The sequence below is a fragment of the Nymphaea colorata genome, chromosome 11, assembly GCF_008831285.2.
Source record: "Nymphaea colorata isolate Beijing-Zhang1983 chromosome 11, ASM883128v2, whole genome shotgun sequence".
In the NCBI taxonomy this organism is placed as follows: Eukaryota; Viridiplantae; Streptophyta; class Magnoliopsida; order Nymphaeales; family Nymphaeaceae; genus Nymphaea; species Nymphaea colorata.
Window position 1 is genome coordinate 17993951 of NC_045148.1, and position 22365 is coordinate 18016315.

At 40.6% G+C, this 22365-nt stretch overlaps 2 protein-coding genes and 1 long non-coding RNA gene across 3 annotated transcripts; 2 read left to right on the plus strand and 1 right to left on the minus strand.

Annotated features, from left to right (window-relative positions):
- Positions 1 to 242: 242 nt before the first annotated feature.
- On the plus strand, positions 243 to 9151 carry LOC116264642 (uncharacterized). The gene is made up of 5 exons (XR_004174909.2): positions 243 to 2180; positions 2877 to 2996; positions 3244 to 3290; positions 4210 to 4437; positions 9016 to 9151. It is a non-coding gene; the product is annotated as an uncharacterized LOC116264642 (long non-coding RNA).
- Positions 7917 to 11268, minus strand: LOC116264641 (uncharacterized). The gene is made up of 2 exons (XM_031644973.2): positions 10405 to 11268; positions 7917 to 9556 (listed from the first exon to the last, which is right to left on the minus strand). Exons 1-2 carry the CDS (start codon positions 10564 to 10566, stop codon positions 9002 to 9004), a joined length of 717 nt encoding a protein of 238 aa, XP_031500833.1. The 5' UTR covers positions 10567 to 11268; the 3' UTR covers positions 7917 to 9001.
- Positions 11269 to 16696: 5428 nt separating this feature from the next.
- On the plus strand, positions 16697 to 17619 carry LOC116264543 (E3 ubiquitin-protein ligase RHA2A-like). The gene has a single exon (XM_031644838.2). It carries the CDS (start codon positions 16714 to 16716, stop codon positions 17275 to 17277), a length of 564 nt encoding a protein of 187 aa, XP_031500698.1. The 5' UTR covers positions 16697 to 16713; the 3' UTR covers positions 17278 to 17619.
- Positions 17620 to 22365: the final 4746 nt, after the last annotated feature.

Consider the following 22365-nt stretch of genomic DNA (forward strand, 5'->3'; position numbering starts at 1 on the left):
GCTTAATGTCTCGAATCGAACTGCTGCAGATCGGTAGGGATTGATGAAAGGAAGGCCTTTTCATTCATTATATATGGTTGGGACCATCAGTCCACAGAGCGTCTGTGGTATCTTATCTTCCCCACCAAATTCAAAATCAACAGTCTACCAGACTGAGCAACTGTTAAAAGTAACTTATCTTAGCAGAAATATTTACTTGTTCCCGGGTGTTCGCGAGATACAAGCTGTTGACACCAGTCGTAGTTTCCGTTCCGTGGTTCGTGGCCAGTAAAAACTGCTTTCGAAAGAAGCGGTGGGAGAGACGCGTGAAGGATCCTGGAGCCAGCATTCAGTGTGCTGCTCCCGTCTATAAATACGCCTACAATCATCGTTCAGTACTCGTTATATGATCAGAAGGGAAAAAAGAGAACACCAAAAGGGGAAGTGTGGAAGGACGGAGCTCTTGCACATATTCCATGCCTTTTTTAGTTCTTTCCCTTTTCAGGCTATTCTTTTGAGAAATAAGGGGGCGGAAAAACGGAGTTGTCTTTTTATTGGAGGAAGGGACGATGACCAGGCCTTCTGGGGATGCTGGTAAAGAGGGGCAGGCACTGTGGTGCTGTTGACAGAAGATAGAGAGCACAGATGTTAGAGTGCAATTGGTGCTTTGCATTTTACTCATTCGTGCTCTCTAGCCTTCTGTCATCACCCCTCCCTCTCTCTCTTTCTTTCCTCTCTTTCTATATCTCCCCAATACTTTTTTGCTCCGGGTTCTGCTTTTGATGTGTCACAAGACTGTAGACGCCAATGATTTGTTATTTTCTTTTGCAGGTTTCTGAATCCGCCTTCCGGATGTGGGGAGGCGTGCTCCTTCGGTCATACGCTTTTGATGGGACGTCTCAGGGCGAAACAACGGCGACTTTTTTGATTTGAGCTTCTCGTGCTGGGGTTTGCTGTATTTTTTTTTTGAACGAAGGGCCTGACCTGTGATTCAAGCTTGTTCTCGAGATGTATTTTGTTTAACTGCCCTGTACTATCTGCTCCCCCTCATTCTTTGTACTGAGTTTTCAAAGAGAGCAAAAGAAATGGGGTTCGTTCACTCTGACGCCGTGGGCGTGTTGCGTGCGATCTTCTATGCAATGACGTCCTGAGTTTATCGACATCCAGTACTGATTTCTGTTTCATTGGTCTGTTTTTTCCATGAGAATAGCACTGATTCTCTTCCTTTTCTTCCCCTCTTCTAACATATTGTGTATGCACTTCTTTTATTGTGTATGCACTTCTTTTAAGTTTTGAAACTTGTTACAAGCGATGGCTTGTACGTGCATTTGATGGTCTTGGGTCTTATCCGATCGAAGACCCCACAAAGCTTGAAATCCTTATTAATTTTTTCATGTTCAAATCAGACCCTTTCTTAATGTAAGAGGGAAACATCTCAATTGTTGAAAGGCTATGGATATCAAGTTTGATTCAAAATTTGGCAATATCTTTCTTGAACATATCTTGTATCTTTGTCTAGAGATCTCGCCGTACCAACAAAGTCATGTGTCATACAGAAAATTCAAAGTCAAAGATCTAAAGTTTTCAATAGACTAAAGGTCCTGAAATATATTCTTGAACATCTTGTTGCATCGAACGGTATAGAGACATAGAGGCTTGTTTTTCTAGGATGTTTGAGGGGAGCTCATGGCAACAATGTTATCCGTCTCTTGGAAATCAATGTTACCCCATATTTTGTCCCTCGATTTTCCCTTTTTTTAAGACGATGAAAGCTTTCTCCTGAATTTATAGGGCATGATCACGAGACATTTCTTGCTTCCAGTACACAAGTAGAAAGGCATCTGCAAATAACTTCTCCATGTCTGTCGGTTTTCGTAAAAAAGGAGCGGCGGTAAGCCCTAGCTTGTTTTTCTCACGGTGGAGAGACTATCGAAGAGAGAGGCACTTCTGCACGGCTTCCTCCTGTGGATAAGCATTACAGGTTTATTGGGAATACCACAAAAATGTACATTTTCACCTTCTGTAGCGTCACAGATAGGCGACAATTACTCTTCTTCCATGAAATGATGGCAGCACGAAGCGTCCGGCACTGAAATGGCCCTTCATGTCTTGAAAAGCCGATCCTTATCTTAGAGCGGGGACCCTTCTGAGCTTTTGTCATCTATTCCTGTTCAGAGCTCGCGAACAGCTCCTTGGCGAAGGTAAACACAATGTCTCCACACCTTCCTTCTTCCCCTTGTTCTCTTCTTCGTTTCTACTGTATCTCAACCGCTGGTTTGTTTGTTCCGCTTCTTATATCACTGTGGTGTGTTCTTTTTAAGTTTTTGGTTTTTGGTTCCTCGCCTTTGGTTTTTCCCATTTTATTGCTTGTGTTTGACCTCCCCATGATTATCTTAGCAAAAGGATATCCAACATCTATCATGTAGGAGTGATTCCACAAAGCGGTATGGGTTAGCACCTTTTGTTTTTCTGAACTTGATCGTTATCCGGATCGAGAAGATTAATGGCATTGTCAACGAATAGCATTTGGATACGTTCTGAACATGCCAATCTTAAGAGGCATGTTGAGTAACTTGATGGGCTTCCTCTACTGAATTGGTTGTTGAAACCTGTTATTAGTAAGTCTTTACGGATTAAAGCATGAAATGATCGTATTCATGTGTCCATCCTTCAAAATACGATCGGGAGTTGCTGTATCAACATTTTTTTCTTCAGAACTCGTGGGCATAAAGCTTCTATTATTGGGAATTGGTTTTTGTCTATGCTAAATACCACCATTAGCTGGGTCATGTGCACAAAGTAGGCACGGCATTCGCCTTCTGGTTGATCAACAGCTAGCTAGCTAGATTTCTGGTGTAGATTATGCAGACCATTTCTTCCTCAACTGGGTTTTACAGGTGACTGCAGTCTTAAATCATGCGATGATATCGAGTTCAAGCAACACGCCACACCAATCAGTCGCCTACGCTTGGCCGCTCCTGTAGTGTTCCGACATTAAATTAAGAAAGCGGGAAAAGGTGAGCCGATTGTGCACGCTTTCAAAAATCTGTGGTTTCTTTTTGTATTTTATGCAGCTCCATATTACGGAGGGCTATGTGCTCTTCTTGTGACGCTATCTTTTAGTCCCTATGTGCCACATGTTGTGGCTTTAACCAACCTCCCTCTCTCTCCCCTCCCCCCAACCCACATTTAAACTACTTGTACGCGTCAACCTCCCAGCGTTTGTAGAACATGCTTGGAATAAATACACGACTTTGCGTGCAGGCTAGTTGCAGCAACCATGTCCAACTTGACTCTATAATCTTCTTCCGGTTAGTAATACGTCCCTTATCTTTTTTAATCTGGTGAGAGAGGAGGGGGAGGGGAGGGGTGTTCTTACTGTTTGGGATAATTCATGTTGTATGGAAAATATAAAGACCTGGATGCCTTCAATAATCTGTGATTTGTCAATGTATTTTATGCACTTCCATGTTAGGGGAGAGTGCTGTATTATGCTTTGTTCTTGTGAAGTTATCTTCATGGTCCCTATGTGCAGTCACGGAACATTAAGCAAGCTCACTTGCTCGCGCTCTCTCACTCTTAGAAAAAAGAAAATAAAAAAGAGAGAGATTGGGTGGGGAGCGTGTTGTTCTTACTGTTCAGGATACAACGGTGTTCCATGTTTCTCTCTAACCCTCGGTAGCTCAAATGTTCTGGCTACGATTTAGTCACTTGTTATGGTATGATTATGTCAATTAGTGGTGTCACAAATATGAATTAAGCACTTTGAAGTATATATGACCACGTGAAAAGGATGGTGTACATGTTTCGGGCGGGTTGGGATAGACTGCATACAGACATGAACGATTAATTTGGTTTGGAGTTGTGGAGTTTCGATTCAGATAGTCTACGTATTAGAATTTGTTTTTCAGTTTAATTGTTTCAACCAAAATAATACCAGAAAGACAGACTGCTTGGTCCTCTGTGGCTTGATAACTCGGGGAGAGGAAGAGCTTATGGTGCCTGACTGGTTTTTTTGTTTAGATTGCGTTAGCAAATAACATTTCTTTAACTGTGTTGTTCTTCTGTATGTGAACTTATTGGTTCCTCATGACCTTGTAAAACCACGTTGGCTGGCTGGTTTTTTTGTTTAGATTGTGTTAGCAAATAACTTTTCTTTAACTGTGTTGTTCTTCTGTATGTGAACTTATTGATTCCTCATGACCTTGTAAAACCACGTCAATGATTCAGGTCGGAAGGTTGATGAATTATGCAGGTGAAATATACTATGAAGCACTTCACTTTAAGTGGACCAACAGAATACATTGTATGCTGGATGAACGAGGCTATTTGTCAGTTTTCCTAATGAATTTGGGCAGATGTTATTTTACAAATAAATGCATGGCCATCAACTGTCGTCAATCTCAAGGTTATTTGGATGTACTACATGTGTCGGCTGGATCTAGGTTATTGCAGAAGGTAAGCTAGACTGTACGATATTTTATTTGTATATTTGGATGTATTTCATATAGCCATATCCAGGATATTGTTTGACATAGATTGGAGTTGGCAAATTGGAAACCAATGGGGCTTTGTACTTATATTGAGCGTATCATGCATCTTTACCTTCCAATAGATTGTTAGAATTTTGACTATGTTGTATGCTATCAGGTGTCCAAGCTGACAATTGTTGAGTTCTTATTCTATCATCTTGGGTAATAAACTAACAATGTTAATGTAGTTACTGCGAATGGTGAGGTACGTCATGAACTTGAAATGGATCTAATGTCTTTTGGATGCCAAGATGTGGTAGGCTTCAAATATACAAATATGAAACGTTTTTTCTCATAGTAGATTGGAGAACTTGACCAACCTTCTTGTTTTATGTTGTCAAAAATAATAATACATCTCTTCTTCTTTTTGGTGGAAAGGCATATGATATAAGCAGTGGTGTAGTATTTTGCAGGTCTAAATGGATACCTAGAATGCCCAGTGTGAGAGGAACAAGTTTTATCTCTCTTTTCCTGTCAGACAAGAGAATGGATATCGTTCTTCTTTTTACTACTGATTATTATGCCAAGATTTACATGGGATCATATTTTGATGTCAAACATTGTCCTGAAATTTGAAGCTGCCAGAAAATTTATCACTTGTTGGTGGAGGCCCAACCTGCTAAACAAACATTCCCTGCGGTTTGTCATTCGCGGTATGTAGATAGGGGAACTTCTTGTCCTTTCCTCAACAAAGAAAGTAGAAAAAAGAGTATTTTAGATGGTCACTTGGCCAAAAACTAGCTAGTAAATTTGTTGAAGATCTTGTTTAAAAGTTTAACATCTTTGGTTGTCGGCTATTATGAAGTTATAAGTGTTAAACTTGTCCAGCAACTAGTTGGTTTCTTTGCATTAATTGGAACTTGTTGCACTGTTTTCTACCTTTACCCATTTGGGCAATCTCCCCAGAGCATATTCTTAAAAGAGAGACTTTTCATTTTACTGATGATTTGTTACAATTATGGGTATTAATGTTATTCTCTTATAAGTACAGGATCGAGAATGGTTAAATGATCGGTAGAGCTGATGAAGTGTATGTCAAGCTATTTAGAAATAGGGTTAACCAAATGAACAAGTTTTCTCTTTTCAGTAATCTATTCAGGCGATTCACTTGTGCCATCATAGACATAATACCATAACAGATTGAGCCACCTTGTTAATAGTCTCGTAATATCTGAAGAATTTCTGTCATAATTCTGTCCAGGTAGATATTGGTCGACCTAATTTAGCCCTAGTTCTATTAACGTTGGTGTTTGTATGAGACCACTCGATGGTTGCTTGATCATATGGGCATATTCTTTTTATATAACTGTAATTTGTGCCTTTTCTAAAATGGTTATGTGGTTGGAGGCCTTTCTCACATTTTCTGCTCAATGTATCTTCTTCATCTTGCCTCCTTAGCCAATTGTCAAGAATGTGGTGTTATCATCAACATTGTAGCTTATTATAGCAGAAAATTAGATTGCTTTAATTAACTGTTACGTCAATGTACTTGTAGGAAAAGCTTTTAATTTAATTAAGTTTGTCTGGAAGGAGTAGTCATAGGCAGCTAAATCTGGTTTGTCGTTCTTCTATATCTATTGGTTGTTACCTATGTGACACAAACTCACCAAAACAGAAAAAGCACCCCCGTCGACATGACTCTGGTGCAGGTACGCCTTCAACATGGCATCAGCGCCTGTCAAACAAGGTCGAAGTAATTTTTTGTCCTTTTTTCGATTTTGTTTTTAGAAATGATGCTTTTGTGTTTCAGTGTTTTCTGTTTTGCTACTTCTGTTGTACTGTTTTTAGTATTTTAGTGCATACTTTTATAGTTTTATACTAGAAATTATATACTGCTCATAACTTCGTATATTGCATATGCCAAATGCTCATATCTGAGAACCTATTTTCTTATATGTATTAATTGCATAAGTTTCGTTAATCTGTTCTGTTACACACACACACATATATCTGCAGCTTATGCGTTCTAAACGTGTATTACCTTTTTTTTTATTCAGTCTTATCTATGTTATAGACAATATATGTTGTATATTTGTACAGTTATAAACTTATACTGCAAGATATATAACAGTTACTTCTTTAATGCCTACTTATGATTGTGACTGAAATCAGACTTCAGAGTATGTATATTACATGGAAGAACTAGAATGCTATAGCTTTGGAATATAGGATGTGACTTTGTGTTTGATATGTATCATACACACACGTTAGCTATACCCACACACATGCTTTGTGTGAAATTTGCTGCATCTTGCAACCACATCTACACCCATGTGACATAGGTTGCTACATGGTTTGTGTTAAACATGTGTTTCTGTGTAAAGGGACCGGATCCTTTCATTCTTTCCTTTTCAACATTGCTGCTTGGGCCAGTACATTGTTCCCCAAGTATTTGAGAGGGAACAATGCACCTTCTAAATCATGTTCCTTAGTCCTCTATGTCAGTAGGTCTCATTCAGCTATTTTGTCCTAGTTGTAAATTGCATGCGTCATGGGGGTTTAGTGTAGCACCTGGTTGAAGTGCCTGTTATTTGCTTGTTTGAAGTAAGCAATATCATCCTTATTATTATTGGTTGCTTCTACATGGAAAAAGAGAAGGTTTCTGCTATATCTATGCTGATTGGCATTTTCGGTATCTGTCAGCACGTCATTTAGAAATGCTGTCTTGAATCTTGATGCCAAAGTTTTGTCGTGGATAGAACTGATGGGAACAGAAGTATATTTTGTATGAGATGCTCGGCATTTGGACAACTTGTTCCTGTACCTTTCAAAACCCGATCCAGATTATGGAGATCCCTTCTTCCTGGTAACCAGGTTACAACGCATGTAAAATTTGTCCTTGCCTTCTAGCCGTCGGACCTCACTTCCCACTCATTGGAAAAGCGACAATTTACTGTCATTTGTATGATATTAGCAAATTATTTCTACAGAGCGGCTCAAATCGGCATCTGAAATGGTAGTCTGGTTGACTGTCAGAAGTTGACGAATATGATGAACAAACATTTTGAATTTGTTGTCCTTGCTGAGCGACGGTGTGTAGGGAGAAAAGTTCCATCAAATTTATGAATTCCATTTTGTTGGCATTGTTCATTTGGACTTTTCGGGAGACGAGTTGGTAATAATCGGTGGATCCACTTTGCCGAAGTTTAACAGTGGGACAGCAAAGGTGTTTCTATTTCTCTCTTGTCCTTTCTCCTCTGAAATGAAATGATGTGAATGTTTTCTACCAACATTTTCTCCTCCCGAGAAGGAAAGGAATAGGCTACTTGGGTTGACCACCCCTCTAACCTACACAGTGTAGGAACTTTTTTTCCATGGTAGGGGTGAGAATACTCAGACGTTCGACCTAATGATTCCCTTCTCCCCCTTCGTGTCAATAGGGTTATCGCAAGGTTTGTCCTGAACCGTATCTCCTTCGAGACATTTTGTAGATTGAATATTTAGACACGACACAAATTCTACATTGGTCATAGCGATTCCAAATTTCTGTTTTTTGGAATTTCATTTGGATTCCCTTTGCTTTGGAGCTGTATTTTTGGTCCGTGCATTTTGATGTACGGGATGGTCTGCTTTCTAGTTTTACAATGGATTTTGCTGTTGATGGTCTGCAGAAATTTTTTCGGGTGCAAATTTCATGGAATCCTTCATCCCCAAACAAGTTTTGGAATTGAGAACATGGTGACCGTGGAATCATGCATGCTCGTGCAACAAAATCCTTTCATGACAATGCCTTCACACCTATTGAAAGTTTGAATTTCCTTGTTTTCTTTCTCGTATATAGACCACCATGACGCTCTCCTGCCATTGTCGCAGCTTGTTATGGAATCAATTGTATATACATTGCATCAGTTTTTCACATCGATGCATGCACTTTCGTAGATCTGAAGGGTTATTTCTTGATTGTAGCTTTTGAATGGTATATTTTTATGACGACCGTTTAGTTTAGTCAAATTATGTGATGCTCTTCCTTTACGCCTACATTGGATTCGATGCTATGCATATCTGTCGATAATTCTCTTGGTATTTGTGTGCTCTCAAACGATTCTCATCTTCAACGTCATCCCTTGATTCTCATCTTCAACGTCATCCCTTGATGGTTTCAGTTTTTCATTATCTTCAAACGATTCGCCAATTAGGTGAGAAGATCATGTGGCTCTCACTGTGGATGAGATGCTTTGCTCTGAGTAGTACTCAACATGTAGTGTTCCTTCAGACAGGGTTGGCATTTTTCTGTTTGCTTTTTTCAGAGTGAGAACGTGCTTGTTATCTACTGGCACCTGCTAGTCTATCGTTTTTTTCAATGTTTCGGTTGTGTTTTGACCAAAGTATTAGCATAGATGGAACTCTGGTATCCGAAATTAAGAAAAAAATTAGCTGATCAAGCGCAATTAGCTACCCGTTTTAGCAATTTTCACTTCACTCAATTTGCCTGTTTCAACTCTACAAAATCTTCACAGATATCTCTCTCTCTCTCTCTTTTTAACTCTCTTTCACACTTGGGCAGGAACAGATGAAGATGATTTGGTGCCCAGTTCAGGCAAGCAGAAAAAGCGGCGGGAGAAATCGGTAGTGGAATCGAGGAAAAAGAGGAGCGCCACGAGGACGCAGCTGCAGGCGAGCATGGGTATGGGGCCGAACGTCCAAAGCAGTAGCGGGAACGACAGGTAGAAGGCTCTCAGCCCCAGTGACCAGAAGTAGCTCCCCCTGTTGAGCGCCCTCCCTATGTACTCCACCCCAACCTCCCCTTCCGTCGTCTCCGGCTGCTGCGTCGACACCAGGAAGCTAACGTGGCCGTAGTAGCGCAGTGACTGCACGTTGCACAGGAAAGCCAGCAGGAAGCACGTCAGAACGGCGAAGTACTTCACGGAGACCGCCGTGGCCGATCGGTTTCCGACCACCAGCGGGGCCGCAGACGGGTCGGAGCTTGTGCGAACCAGGACGCCGATGATGGAGCTCAGTGTGATTGCTGTGGAGGCCAGCACCGTCGAAGCCATGATGTTGTTCCGGATGGTCTGCACCGCCAATACTCCATTCTTCATGGGATCCTGAGAAACCATTAAAACAAGCAGCTGCATAGATTGCCCATCCCATACTCCATTCTTCAATTCCGTAGAGTAGCATAACTCTGGACCTGAATTCCACTAAAGCCTTACAGTGGTGCGATTGGCCTGCTTTACGATTTTATCTGGTAATTGCTAAACTTGGTCATGTTAGTTTCGGTTTTTTTTGGCTTCCATTTTCCGACTTCTGTGTTTGATCCTGACCGTTTAGGATATTCTATCATCCCTCCATTGTTTTCTTGGCAACTGTTCCTCGAATTGATATAATTCTAGGTGTTGGCGTGGTTAGAACTTGTTGTATTTAAACCCTTTTAAATTTACGGAATCTTTACAGTTTATTACCTTACAACACAACCTTTTGTTTGCTAAGCGGTCCGGAAAAGAAACTCTGAGGGTTTCTAGAGGAGCAAAGAAATCAGATTTTGAATTAGTCTGAACTCGTGAAATTGTAGTTAATGGCGCCAGATTGGTGTTGCTTGCAGAAGCTAACTCCAGTCCTTCATAGTCTTCCTGGGCATCACTGCTTACTATTTGACAATATGAGATGCCATAGTTACTTGGCTCAAACACTCATCCACCGCAAATTCTAGTCTAAAATCTGGAGTTTTTTCAGTCTGAAGCAGCGTCTTTAGAATATCGACTACCTATTGATTCTAAAAATTGTATCAATCAAAAGATACTCCACAAAGGGGTCAGGCTGAGTAGGAATGCCAAGGTGTGGTCTCCAAAAAGCTTTCCCTCGGTGCCTGTTTGTGCCTTTAAGAGTGTGTGGGTGTGTGGGTGTGGGTGTGTGTGTGTGTGTGTGTGAGAGAGAGAGAGAGACAGAGACTTACAGCCATCATGGTGGAGACCCACTGTTGCCTGTTGAGAGCGTTGAGGCCTATGACGGTGCGGCTGGGGAAGTGGATGACCCTGTGGAGGAGCCAGACATGGTAGACCGCCATCACCATAAGCCCGCAAGGAACCAACACAAAGTCTAGGTCCGTTTCCTCCATCTTCTTCCTCCTCTTCTTGTTAATGGCTTCCCTCAAAGGTTGATTGGTTCACCAGTTAATGTGGTGGGAGTTATTGGCGCTCCCCATCAAGGCAGTCGTGCCCACACAGAGGACGAAGGACATGAAAGGGAAGGGGAAGTCGTCTTCTTTTGGCAATTGTGACTCCTATGGGTCCTTTTGGGTGAGAGAGAGATGCTTCTTCTCTTTTTCCCCATTGCATTAATTTGGGTTGTTTTTTTTTGTGTTTTGGTAAAGTTGCCTTCCTTTACAAGAGTGTATACTAGTATGGCACTCTAGAAGGAACAAAGTGGTCTCCGGTGTCCAGGCTAAAATTAGTAGTTTGTTCTAAGGGAGTCCCCCGTGCCATGCTTCCGAAAGGCGATCATTGATGGATTCCGGCGACAGTTTAGTGAAGCACATGCACAGGGATCCAAAGGAAATGGTTTTGTTAAGCTCTGCTCGGGAAATGCCACGGAATAAAAATAGGTTGCAGAATCTTTTCGCTCGGTGAGGGTTCTTGCAGATGCATCCTGATTCCAATCCTTTCCTCACAAATCCGTTTCCTTAGATTGCCTAATAAGTCTTCTCCCACATTTGGTTTTTCATTTCTCCGAGTGTTGAAGGCCTTCTTTGTTGATTAAATGATTCCAACGAATGGAAAAACGTAGTTCTGCAGACTTCGAGACAAAAGAGAGTCGGCGGTGCCGCTTCCGGTCATCAAATGTCAACATTACTCAAAGGAATAAAAGCTAATCTTTTCCACCTCCACCTTCCAACCCTACCATTTGACCATCTGTTCTTCCAATCCCGTCTCTGTTCTGTACAAATCCAGAAATACCAACACCTCGTAGTTTTTCTACGTTGGCACACAGAAAAACGCGGTATTGAATTCTTGTGCTGATTTATTTGGATGAATCCGTATATATTGGGCTGTTTGCAGAGAAGCTGAACTTCTATCCAGTAGATTTCTGAATTGTTTTTTCGATTTGCATATAACAAGATAGCATGCTGTAACATTGTCATCCTGTAGTGGTCTGGGATTGGGGACAGTAACATACCCAAACGACCCTCTAAAAATACGCTTTTGAGATGGTAATTTGGAAGAAGAGAAGTGCCAAGTAGAAGACTTTATGACTACATTGGTTTCCCCGCGGACTAAAATCCCCGTTGAATGCAATCCCGGTTTCGACAAATAGTATTAGCAGCAAACAGCGGCGTTGATCTCAGAAATCAGTGGCCTCTGTCAACCGGTTTTCTCTATTCATTGAGATCCTCCGCAGTGTCGTCCTCGTAAAGCCCCTTTAAAATCACACGCAATACCAAAGGAAGATTTCTTATATTTTGTCCTTGTTTCAGTCATGTTTCCTGAACAATTTACAGAGTGCTTAAACTCCTAGGTGAGAAATATGTTTACCTTGTGTGTGATCTGAGGTGCCCTGAGATTATTGAATGATCTCATATTCGAGGATTTGAAGTCTGAAACTCCCATAATCTGATTTTTGATGTAAGGTTTTACCTACATTTTGAACGTGCCATTTTTACAAAGTGGTGGAATCCAGCATTGCTTTTACCTCTGTGACTCTCCCATAATTAGAATTTTCAAAAATTCCCTTACTTTTTTTCTTTTCTAATATTCTTTTTTTCCTTGTGTCCTATAACTGGGAGTCTCGGACCACCCATGTCATTGCCTAGTTGTCCCTTCTGCACTTTTTAGTATTCGGCCACATACTCCTGCTTTTAAATAGAGTTAATCAAAACTTAAACTATTCTTTCGAAAAATTTTAAATTGTTTTTTTATATTTATCATTTAACTTGTCTAAAAAAGAGTTATTAAAAATTTTTGGCCATTTCCCGGCTGATTCATCTTAGTTTGGTGAAGTGGCCGATTCATCAAGTCTGTGGAGCTGCCTATTTGGTTCACAAAGCGATTCTTACGACATTCCTAAAGTCAAATACGACGTGAATTTGGTGAGCTGGGTTTGACCCACCATCGAAAGAAGGCCAAAGCCTCCACCCAACCTTAAAAGTCTGCAACGTTAGCATTTAAAATCTCAAATCAGTCCAACCTAAAGCCAAATGTACCCTTTGGTTGGCAGTAGAAGTCTTTTGGTATATACACATCCTCATTTTAGAGGGAAAACACTTTGCTTTTACCTGCCCAAAGAATTAATAGTTTCGAGCAGATCGGCCTGGGGTTAGGGTACTAGCCGGTTTTATGCCTCGAAAGGGTATGATAAATTCTATGAACAGAAGAGAAATTTCCTAAAAAAAAAAATTGAAACCAAGTGTTCTGGTCTCGTTGGACCCACCTACCAGGGCACCATTGGTCAAGTACGCAACTCGAAAATATGAATCCCATCGATGAAGTACTCTAACTCCAAAATATGTACCCTGTTCCCAAACACATGTACAAGTGTTCTTTGTACTGCTTGGTGCTCAACAAGCGTACTTCTGCGGTACTTCTTTGGTGCGTAGTAGACCCCTCGAAAGGCCATACCAATTTCGAAACCGATCTGCCTCGAGTGGCTCGAAGTTGGAGTTCCTATACCAAAAAAGAGGAACGATGATGATAAATTGGTAACAGTAATGGCTGAAGGTTTAAGAATGACAAAATATTGAGTTCTTTTAAGCGATCAGAGAAGAAAAGTTGTGAAATAACCGGCTTTTGTGTATGTGAAATTCTCTATAAAACGTATGCGTATGTATGCGAGATTGGAGTCGTTTGGAAGCCAAAACCTTGTGCAACTTTGCTTTAATGCGAATCTCCAAAACCATCAACTACAAGTCCTTCTTGACCGGCTGTTAAGCACTTGGCCTTTCACCATTAGTTCAAGTTTCAGGTTTTTGATCCAACGGACGGTCAGTGTTTGATAATCACACGTAATCGATTGATGATAAGAGCCTCCAGAAGAAACTAGAACATGCTTGTTTCCCACCCCCCTTCTCAAGAGCTTGATATATACTGCAAGCCAGAGCAAAACTCAGAATTGTAGAGCTTGCCAACAGTACCAGCAGGATGCCTCATCACCCCCACCACCCTCACGGCCCGCCGCCACCACCGCCTCCAGGGCCACCGGTGCCGCCTCCAGGACCTTTTGCACCGCCACCACCAGGGCCGCCACTCCCGCCTCCTGATCCATTTGCACCACATCCGCCACCAGGAGTCTGGGGGCCACCACCTCCTCCACCTCCAGGCTCATTTGCGCCCCCTCCTCCGATGCCAGGACCACCCCCTCCAGACCCTTTTGCCCCGCCGCCACCAGGCCCTCATCGGCCACCTCCGCCATGGTAGAGGCTATTAGCAAGGAGTCCTTAATGCCTGGTGTCCCATGTTTGCTTGTTTCACTTGTGTAGTAAATTGTATTTCCATGTTGAAACCTGTATAAGCATGACATGACATCTTTATAGTTGTCATGTTATGTTGATATATTTGTAAGGTTGTTCATGCTATTAGTAACTCCACACGATGTGACGAAGTTATATGCTTTAGGCCATGAGCATACGATTGATTGCCTGGATAACAGGTACTTCATCCAAAGTTATCTTCGTCATTCTAAAGACAACAAAAAACACGGTGAATATGTCACAAGACTTTTGCCACTGCTCCTCCTACTTATCTATTCCTTTTTGAACTTTAAAATGGGGAAATCATGCCCCGTTTGTGATTTTAGAGGTAGTCTTCCTCCATCGCTCCTTCAATCAAGGGATAGGTTCGACTGTTTCCCAAAATCTAAGGGTGAAAGGAAATACACTGAAAGAATGCTAAGCAAACACTACCTGGACAATCAATCTACCGGCATCAGGTTCGTATTCTGATTCTATCTGGACACAGGATAAAAAGTATGGGACTTTCAGGATTAAGGTAGCCTTCAGATGACTCCTTCAAAGAAGGTTGTTTTTTTGCAAAAACCAAGATTTAACGGGCGTCACAAAGTCCTTTGGATTGTTGGATTTGAGAACTATGGATTTAAGATCCAACCGATCTCCCACCTTGCGACCTTCAATCAGACATTTTTTTACAAGGATCTTAGGTGTGAATCTTATGTCTGACTTTATTCGATGAACCATATACTTTACCCTCAATCTTTTGCTACATCACGAAAATACGATCCACATTAGATCCAATAATCAAACACCAACATAGTGACAGAGCCAAAAATTTTAGGTTGAAAAGCACTTTGAATAAACTCTTTTCCCTTTACGGGTTCCAACATTATAAAACAATTAAATAGTTGAACACACGTATATAAAAATAAAGGAATTTTACGAAGTTGGCGTTGGGTAACTGCATACGTCTGCCCACTGCCATCACCCAAATACGCCTAAGTATTGAAAAATTTCTTGAGTAATCCTGATCTAAGTATTGATTTGCGGGTTTCGAGCCATGGGCTTAGGGCTGAACACGAGCCGAGTCGAGCCCGAGCTCGGTCAGCTTGAACTCGGCTCGACTAAGTAAGACACGAGCACGACTCGGCTCGAGCTCGAATATAGCTCGACTATTCTGGCTCGAACTCGACTTGATAGTCACTTGTCGAGCTCGAGCTCGACTCGATTAAGCTCGATAAGCTCGTTTACAGCCATCCATACTTGTTGAGTTCGAGCTCGACTAAGGCTCGAATACGTGAGCTCGACTAAGGCTCGAATACGTGAGCTCGATTAAGGCTCGAATACGTGAGCTCGATTAGGGCTTGACTAAGGCTCTAACCGGTTTTTTTAAAACCGATATTTTAATGACGAGCCGAGTCGAGCTTTAACGAGTCCACTTGAATGAACTCGAACTCGACTCGATTAGTTAAACGAGTCGGCTTGTGAACTCGAGCTCGACTCGTTTAACTAATGAAGCAACTCGAACTCGCTTACGAGTTGAGCTCGAGTAGCTAGACTCGTTGTGCACCCCTACATGGGCTTTCTATAAAGAAATTGGACCTACCTACATAACATCCCCGGCTTTAAGTTTTATATATACAATTTTGTGAAAACGAGATTTGTTGGCTGCCCCCAACAAGGAAAGGAACTGATTCTGCATCGAAATTAGCCATCTAGTGCCAATTTATGGTGAATACAGCCAGTGAATAAAGTGTAAAATAAATTAGCTTCATCGGACCAGAATTTAGTTTCAAGATTAAAATTAATTAGCTTCATTAGGCTGACATCTGTTTAGAATTGGCACTAGCCGATTATGAACTGTAATGTTATATACAGGTTCGTCACTTTGGTGACAAAAACATTGTGTTCTTGGAACACAAATTCTTATGACATACATTTGAAGAATGCTATGCTGTTGCTTGAAAAACATGATGTGATTATGTCATGCGTTTGATTGTTGGATTTATAGTTAATATCATATGTTCTAAGAAGACAGTAATATTCTTCTTATCCAATACCATTTACAGATAGAATTTTAAACTATTTCATAAACCAATATTGTTCACAAGGATGTTCTAAAAGAGGTGAATTTAAGAAAACAATTTAAAATATCCCGGGTTTTAACTTTCAACTATTTACTTCCTCGGTATTATCTCCAATTATGCTAGAAAAGGAAAAGATACTTCAGTTTGAGAAAGTCCAGCTAAATGACTGATCTTCGATCCCTTAAAATGCTGTATGGAAACATCTTTTGATATCCATCGCAATAAAGAAAAGAAGGAAAAACATGAACTCTCCTTATCACTACAGTAATTCATCACCTTCATTGCAGTGTGAGATCCAAATTTTCAACGCCATTTTCATCCTAATCTGAACCAAATCGATCTCCGAGTCTGATTGGCCATTGCCTGATCGAACCCACGTGTCAATTTCCCGTCGGATCCAGTTCTAACATATCTTCAAGATGATGTATTGGTCTTCCATATATATCGATTGCGACCGATTCATGGACACCCCAGTAATCCGAGTCGTCTCAGCTGGCTGAGTCTTCACCTCACGAAACTCGGCGACGAGTCTCATATTTTCTGGCCAATAACCGAGTCAGTAAGATTCGATTCGCCAAGCGTTTGGTCAGAAACAACTCTAATCAATCATTGAGGAGGCCAATCAATCATCAAAGGAAAAGCGCCCCCAACTGTCCAACTATATTGGCTAGTAGTTCAAAATAGTTGCAATCTCTTTAATGTCTTCACACCAGACCAAGATGGTACTCCCTTTTATATGAATACACACACACAATTAACATATTCATATCCCCAAAAGAGAGAGAGAGAGAGAGAGAGAGAGAGAAGAGGGAGACAGAGAGAGATGGGGATTTGTGGAGGTATAAAAGATGGTGCATCTGATTCAATCCCCATCTTCATAGTTGTGACAGCAGCCTGTTGGATTTCATATTTGAGGTCTCTTCTCTTTCTCCTTCTAAATTCACTTGGGTTCCTTCACTTGGGTCCTCACGAATGCTGTGAAGATGAGTCTGATTTGGGTCTTGGGCTGGCCCGAATCATTGTTTTGGCAGAAGGATTGGAGAAGAACTCGAGCTCTGAACATGGGTTTGATGGTGGTGATGATCAGAAGAAGTGTGCGGTCTGCATGTGCAGGCTGAAGGAGGGAGAGGAGGTAAGGAAGTTAGGTTGCAGCCATGTTTTTCACAGGTCCTGTTTGGATGGCTGGTTTGGCTTCCTCAACCTGAACTGCCCATTGTGCAGAGCCCCTCTGATGGGGGAAGAATGTGTTCGGGCCAGAGAAAAGGAGGTTTCCCATGAACTGCACTCATGGTTCTTCTAATCATGATGATGGATATGTCTCTGTTGTGGATGGTGATGGTGTGGAGATGCTTCTTTTTTCCTTAGTTCTTTCAGCTTCCTTTCTTTTTCTTCGTGTTTTTGGAAGACAAATTGTGATAGAACTGGATATCTTCTTCACCATCTTTCAGATCAAGGCTGCTATTTTAGGTGATGTATGATGGACATTAGTAACTCTTTTTGTATGCTTACATGATGTATGTTTTGACATACATGATGTGCATGTCTTTACATGCTCTTTTTACAGATTATGTATGTTGGACAAAATGAATATGATCTTTCCCCAAGTATTTGTGATAAAGATGAAGACAAATTAAGACTTCAAGTTCTAAGCTCAAGTTTTCTGCTGTTCCCTATGATCAAAACTTCCCCCTTGAAGAAATCAATTAGCACTATTGTATATGGTCTCCACATCTAGTTAATTTGTAGAAGGATCTTTGGATATGTAATGGTAATCTTCCATTCCTACTTCAACCACTTCTAAAAAAATTCTACCATATATGGTGTCTTTCAGGGACAAGCTTTCACAGACCGGGATTTTGCCAGATTTACCGGAGCTCGGTTACAAGACCAGAAGAATAACCAAAAGAAAGGGAACTGAAACTATCATTTTGGTACACATCAGGAATTATCGGCGGTGGTGTGTATGGTAGTTGAAAAGGTGCTTCTTTTAGAAGTTACTTCATTGAAAGAGACGTATCTGATGTTATATGACAAGGGGAGCCTGCATGATTGTCTCCCTTTTGTCAGCTTGGTTTAGCTCAACATTAGCAGATACGTGCTATCCGGGCACCACATTACTGTATATTTGGCGTTTAGTAAAGGCATAAGAGGTGAAATTAAAACAACAGTAGGCACAAGAGGTGAAAAACAGCAGCCTCCCCAAAATATCGATTTAGGCCTCGATGAAAAAAATTGCTGATTCTATGAAACTGCAATCTCCCCGATATTCATTTGGCCCAGATAATTAAACAAAAAAAATGGGTGCACTTTTCGAGTATTGAACTCTAAAATATATATTGGTTGGTGTAACGGATGACACCGGCCTTAATTTTTTGTATTATAAGAAAAGAAAATCAATAAGCAAGTTGAAGCATAACCGAACTTAGGAACTTTGGCAGCAGAGAGTTAAAGCATTGGCAATTTGTGAAGGAATTCAAGCGAAGTTCAGTAAGTTAAAGCATTGGAAATTTGTGAAGGAATTCAAGCGAAGTTCAGTAAGAAATTTGGGGTGAAGCATGTTCCACATAAATCTCTCCACATGAAATCTTTACAACAATGGTTCAGGTCAAAAGTGAGCAGACTACATCTTAAACCTAAAATCCCAACTGGTCTGTCCCAACTTAGTCTCAAATCCATATTCTGTAAAAACTACTCACTTATATCCCTTCTTAGGTTGTAATATTATCGACATTAGCACGAGCTAATGGAGAAAAAAAACGCCGTCACGAGCGCCTTAGATTACTTGGTGCAAAGTCTAGATAGCGGAGGAATAACTTCTCCAAGAGACAAATTAAAAAGAAAGGTGCATTTAGTGTCTGGAGCAAAGGTCACCAAAAAGCACAGTAAAAATGGATATGTGAACCTCAGAAAATACTTGGCCTGTTTCCTCATTATTGGGGAGCGAAAGAAATTTGAAACAACGTGAGGATTCACCACCGACCTTTCTTGTTTGTTAGGAACCTCGCTACCCCACTAATTAATATTTGAATCCTCAAAAGGGTGTAGGAAGAAGGAAACTGCCAATTTCTAATGCAAACGATCTTGGGGACCTTTTAGATCGGCTTGCAGCGTACATGAGGATAAGGAGCCCCCACCCGTTTGAGACGCCACCTCGCCGGAAGCCGAAAATAATGCCTAAGCCCGGCTGGAGAAAAATTACGGGGAGTAAAATACAAATATGCCGATTCCAACCGGAGTACTATAAGTAACTATTATCGATCGATGAGTACCAGTCAAAATATGACTAGTTGGTGGCTTAATAGAGCTTCCGTTTCTTTGGTTTTTTAGTTGCTTGAAAAGAATATTGATTTTACTCTCTAGCAAATGTAAATTATATCTGCAAGAATGCAAAAGGAAATTCAGACGATCTTCGACAGCCATAAAGATGAAGACAGAAATGATCTATAAGCTGGTGCAGTAAGCCGAAAGTGAATGGTCTGTATACCAATAATAAACAGCTGTATACATTTTCCTGAAATGTATTTCATCCGAGTCAGTGTTGCCCGACTATGCTAATGGTTATAGAGCAACCGATCGACTCGCATCGTAATCAAGTAAAAACTTGAAAATGAATAAAATATAATGATCACACAGTGAAGAAGGCAAGGGGTAAGGACAAAGCATAGGCGCCTTTTTCTGCAACTCCCAAACAAAAGGAGTCATGTCTCTTAATGAGAGCAACAGGAGAGAAGAGACGAACCGAGATCGGTCCCCCATCACGGTCGGCAGAAAAATGCCTTAATCATCTCCTTGAATTGACACCCAGGGTACAGATCAGAGCCACGCGCCATCATGCATGGTTAAGAGCTTGGACTTTGCGCCATAAGTCGGTATATGGACGTAGAGAATGCCACATGGAAGGATATATATAATATATATATCGGTTATATATGACATCGAACTTATCCAAATAATATATATATATATGACATTGGACTTATCCAATTAATAAAGACATGAACAGAAACCAGTGACTGATCCGCCGTTGGCCCAAGCCGGTAAACCAAATTAACCCAAATGGGCTTCCTTTTCTTTCTCATCAATATTGAATATAAAAGCCCTTTGGAAAGGAGCTCTTGGACCATATTTTATAAACACATGATATAAAGACCATATTTTATAAACACATTACACATGATATAGATATATGTTGGATTGAAGTGATTTGAATGCCAATTTTCATTTGATGGATCATAATAAGATTCGTTTGTGGCTCTTGTGAATCAAATCTGCAATTCACTATTGTGGGTATCCGCCAGCCTCATGCATGAATAATTGGCAGTGTGGTTATCCTCCCTTTAATTTCTTTTGTTAATTAATTAAATAAATTTTGTCTGGTTTTTCACATACTAAACGATCAGTAAGTCAATTCTCCTTGAATTGATATGGCGAACATGGAGTGATTCCCGGGATATTATTTTGTAACGGGATTTGATAGGGCCGGACTTCGGCTGTAAACAGACGCTTTTAGTTTGAGAATACCAAATTTTAACCAGGAGACTAACGGCCTGTTTGGTAGGAGAGAAAGAGAAGGAAAGGGGTGGATTGAGCAATCTCTCCTTTGTTTGGTTGGCTAATTACAAAGGAAGGAAATTAAAGGAAAGGGGCAAAGCGTGTTTGGCTGCAAGGGAAGGGAAAGGAAATGAAAGGAAATGGAGGAATTGTTTAGTGTAAATTTCTTCCCTCTCAAATCGAACGGATTGAGAAGGAAAGGAAAGAAAGGTAAGTGGAAGAGTTTTTTATTCTCACACTACCCCTCATTTCCTTTCTCTCTTTTCTAAATTCATGTGCTATTTAACCTTTTTTTGTATTTCATTCCTTTTCCTTTTCTTTCTATCCAAACAAGCATTTTAATCAACTCTTTCTTTCCTTTTCATTTCATTCATTTCTCTTCCCTTTCCTTTCCCTCCCTTTCCCTTCAACCAAACAAGCGTAAGTGTGATTGATGAATGATATTGAAGGCAAGACCAGACTCAGAAAGGCAAACAAATTGGGTACTTTATACAAGCTGGGCACATAAAGAGGTTTAGTAAGAATAGCGCGTTGTAAACATCTTCCTATAGTATGTCTTTCAGAAACGCTTTGTTGTTTCCGGAAACCAGTCTAATTATGTTTGACATTTGATGTTCGATCTAGAAAAAAGAATATAAATAATCATATCAGCTGGATCAAATACATAATGTTTTTAGATAAGGTTTTCTCATATATATAAGTTTCAAAAATACAATGTCTATTATGTTTGTCGTAGATAAATGGGCCATCCCGGCCTATATTGGGTAGTGGTGGAGACACATGGGCCTGATGTTACCAGTGGCCCCCAATAGTCAATCAAAATTTTATTTTAAGGACTTTGGAGTTGTATTATAATGATTCAAAAATTACTTGGGTTGCCCTAGACTTGGGATGGCGACACGTGTACTTTTCAGCCAAAAAATCCTGACTGAGAAAATTTCTTGTAGGTACCCACTTTTTTCACACATTTTACATGAACTGATCTTCATAATTCCGAAATTATAGCAGACGTCTGTGACATTTTAACGCTAACAGCTAACGGCGTGCATTCGGGGGAAACATGAAGAAAATTAAACTCTTGGGCGCATAGATTTTTACAAATATAAGAAGTAGAAAATATATTTGATAATACAAGCTGGTTCTTGTGCTGTCCAGTTCTTTAACTTTGCATGTGAAATATTCGTCTTCACAGGCTCGAAAGGTGCGAACATCATTATCAGAGAACACAGAGGCCCCTCTTTCCCAAGGCAAAACGCCAAATTTAGTCAGTGGCCGCCTGCCAAAGCTGAAGAAACCATGCATTGGCCTTTGTCACTACTGTTGCCAACTAATGTTACAATGTGCCAAAATCTGAATGTCGTATATGTGGCTTTCGTTACATAATATAAACTTCCATGCCTTTCAAATTATATGTATGTATGCATGCATGTATGTATGTTACACAGCCACATGAAATTAGAACTTGAATTTAGTCCCCACTTGATCGATTCTGATTCGTAAAGCCTGGTATAGCTCTTATATATGTTGATCATGGAGGCAGAAGCTACATGGTTTTACATGCCCCGCAAGCAAGGATAATGTCCCTGAACTTATAATAAGCTTACAGATTTCGCGCGAGAAATCATAACTAATTATTTATTAGGAAGTCTGAAAGTTTTGGAATGCAGCATTATTGATTGTGCACCTGATATTCCACAAAGCAGCTCAAAAAGCTTGACGCCATTTCTAAATCCGCTGGGGACAGATAACGCAGTAGAGAGCCAAAAATGTAACATGAATTGCAGTAGTGTAATTGCAATCGAATTCAAATTCACTAGTCATATAAACGACAGACTAC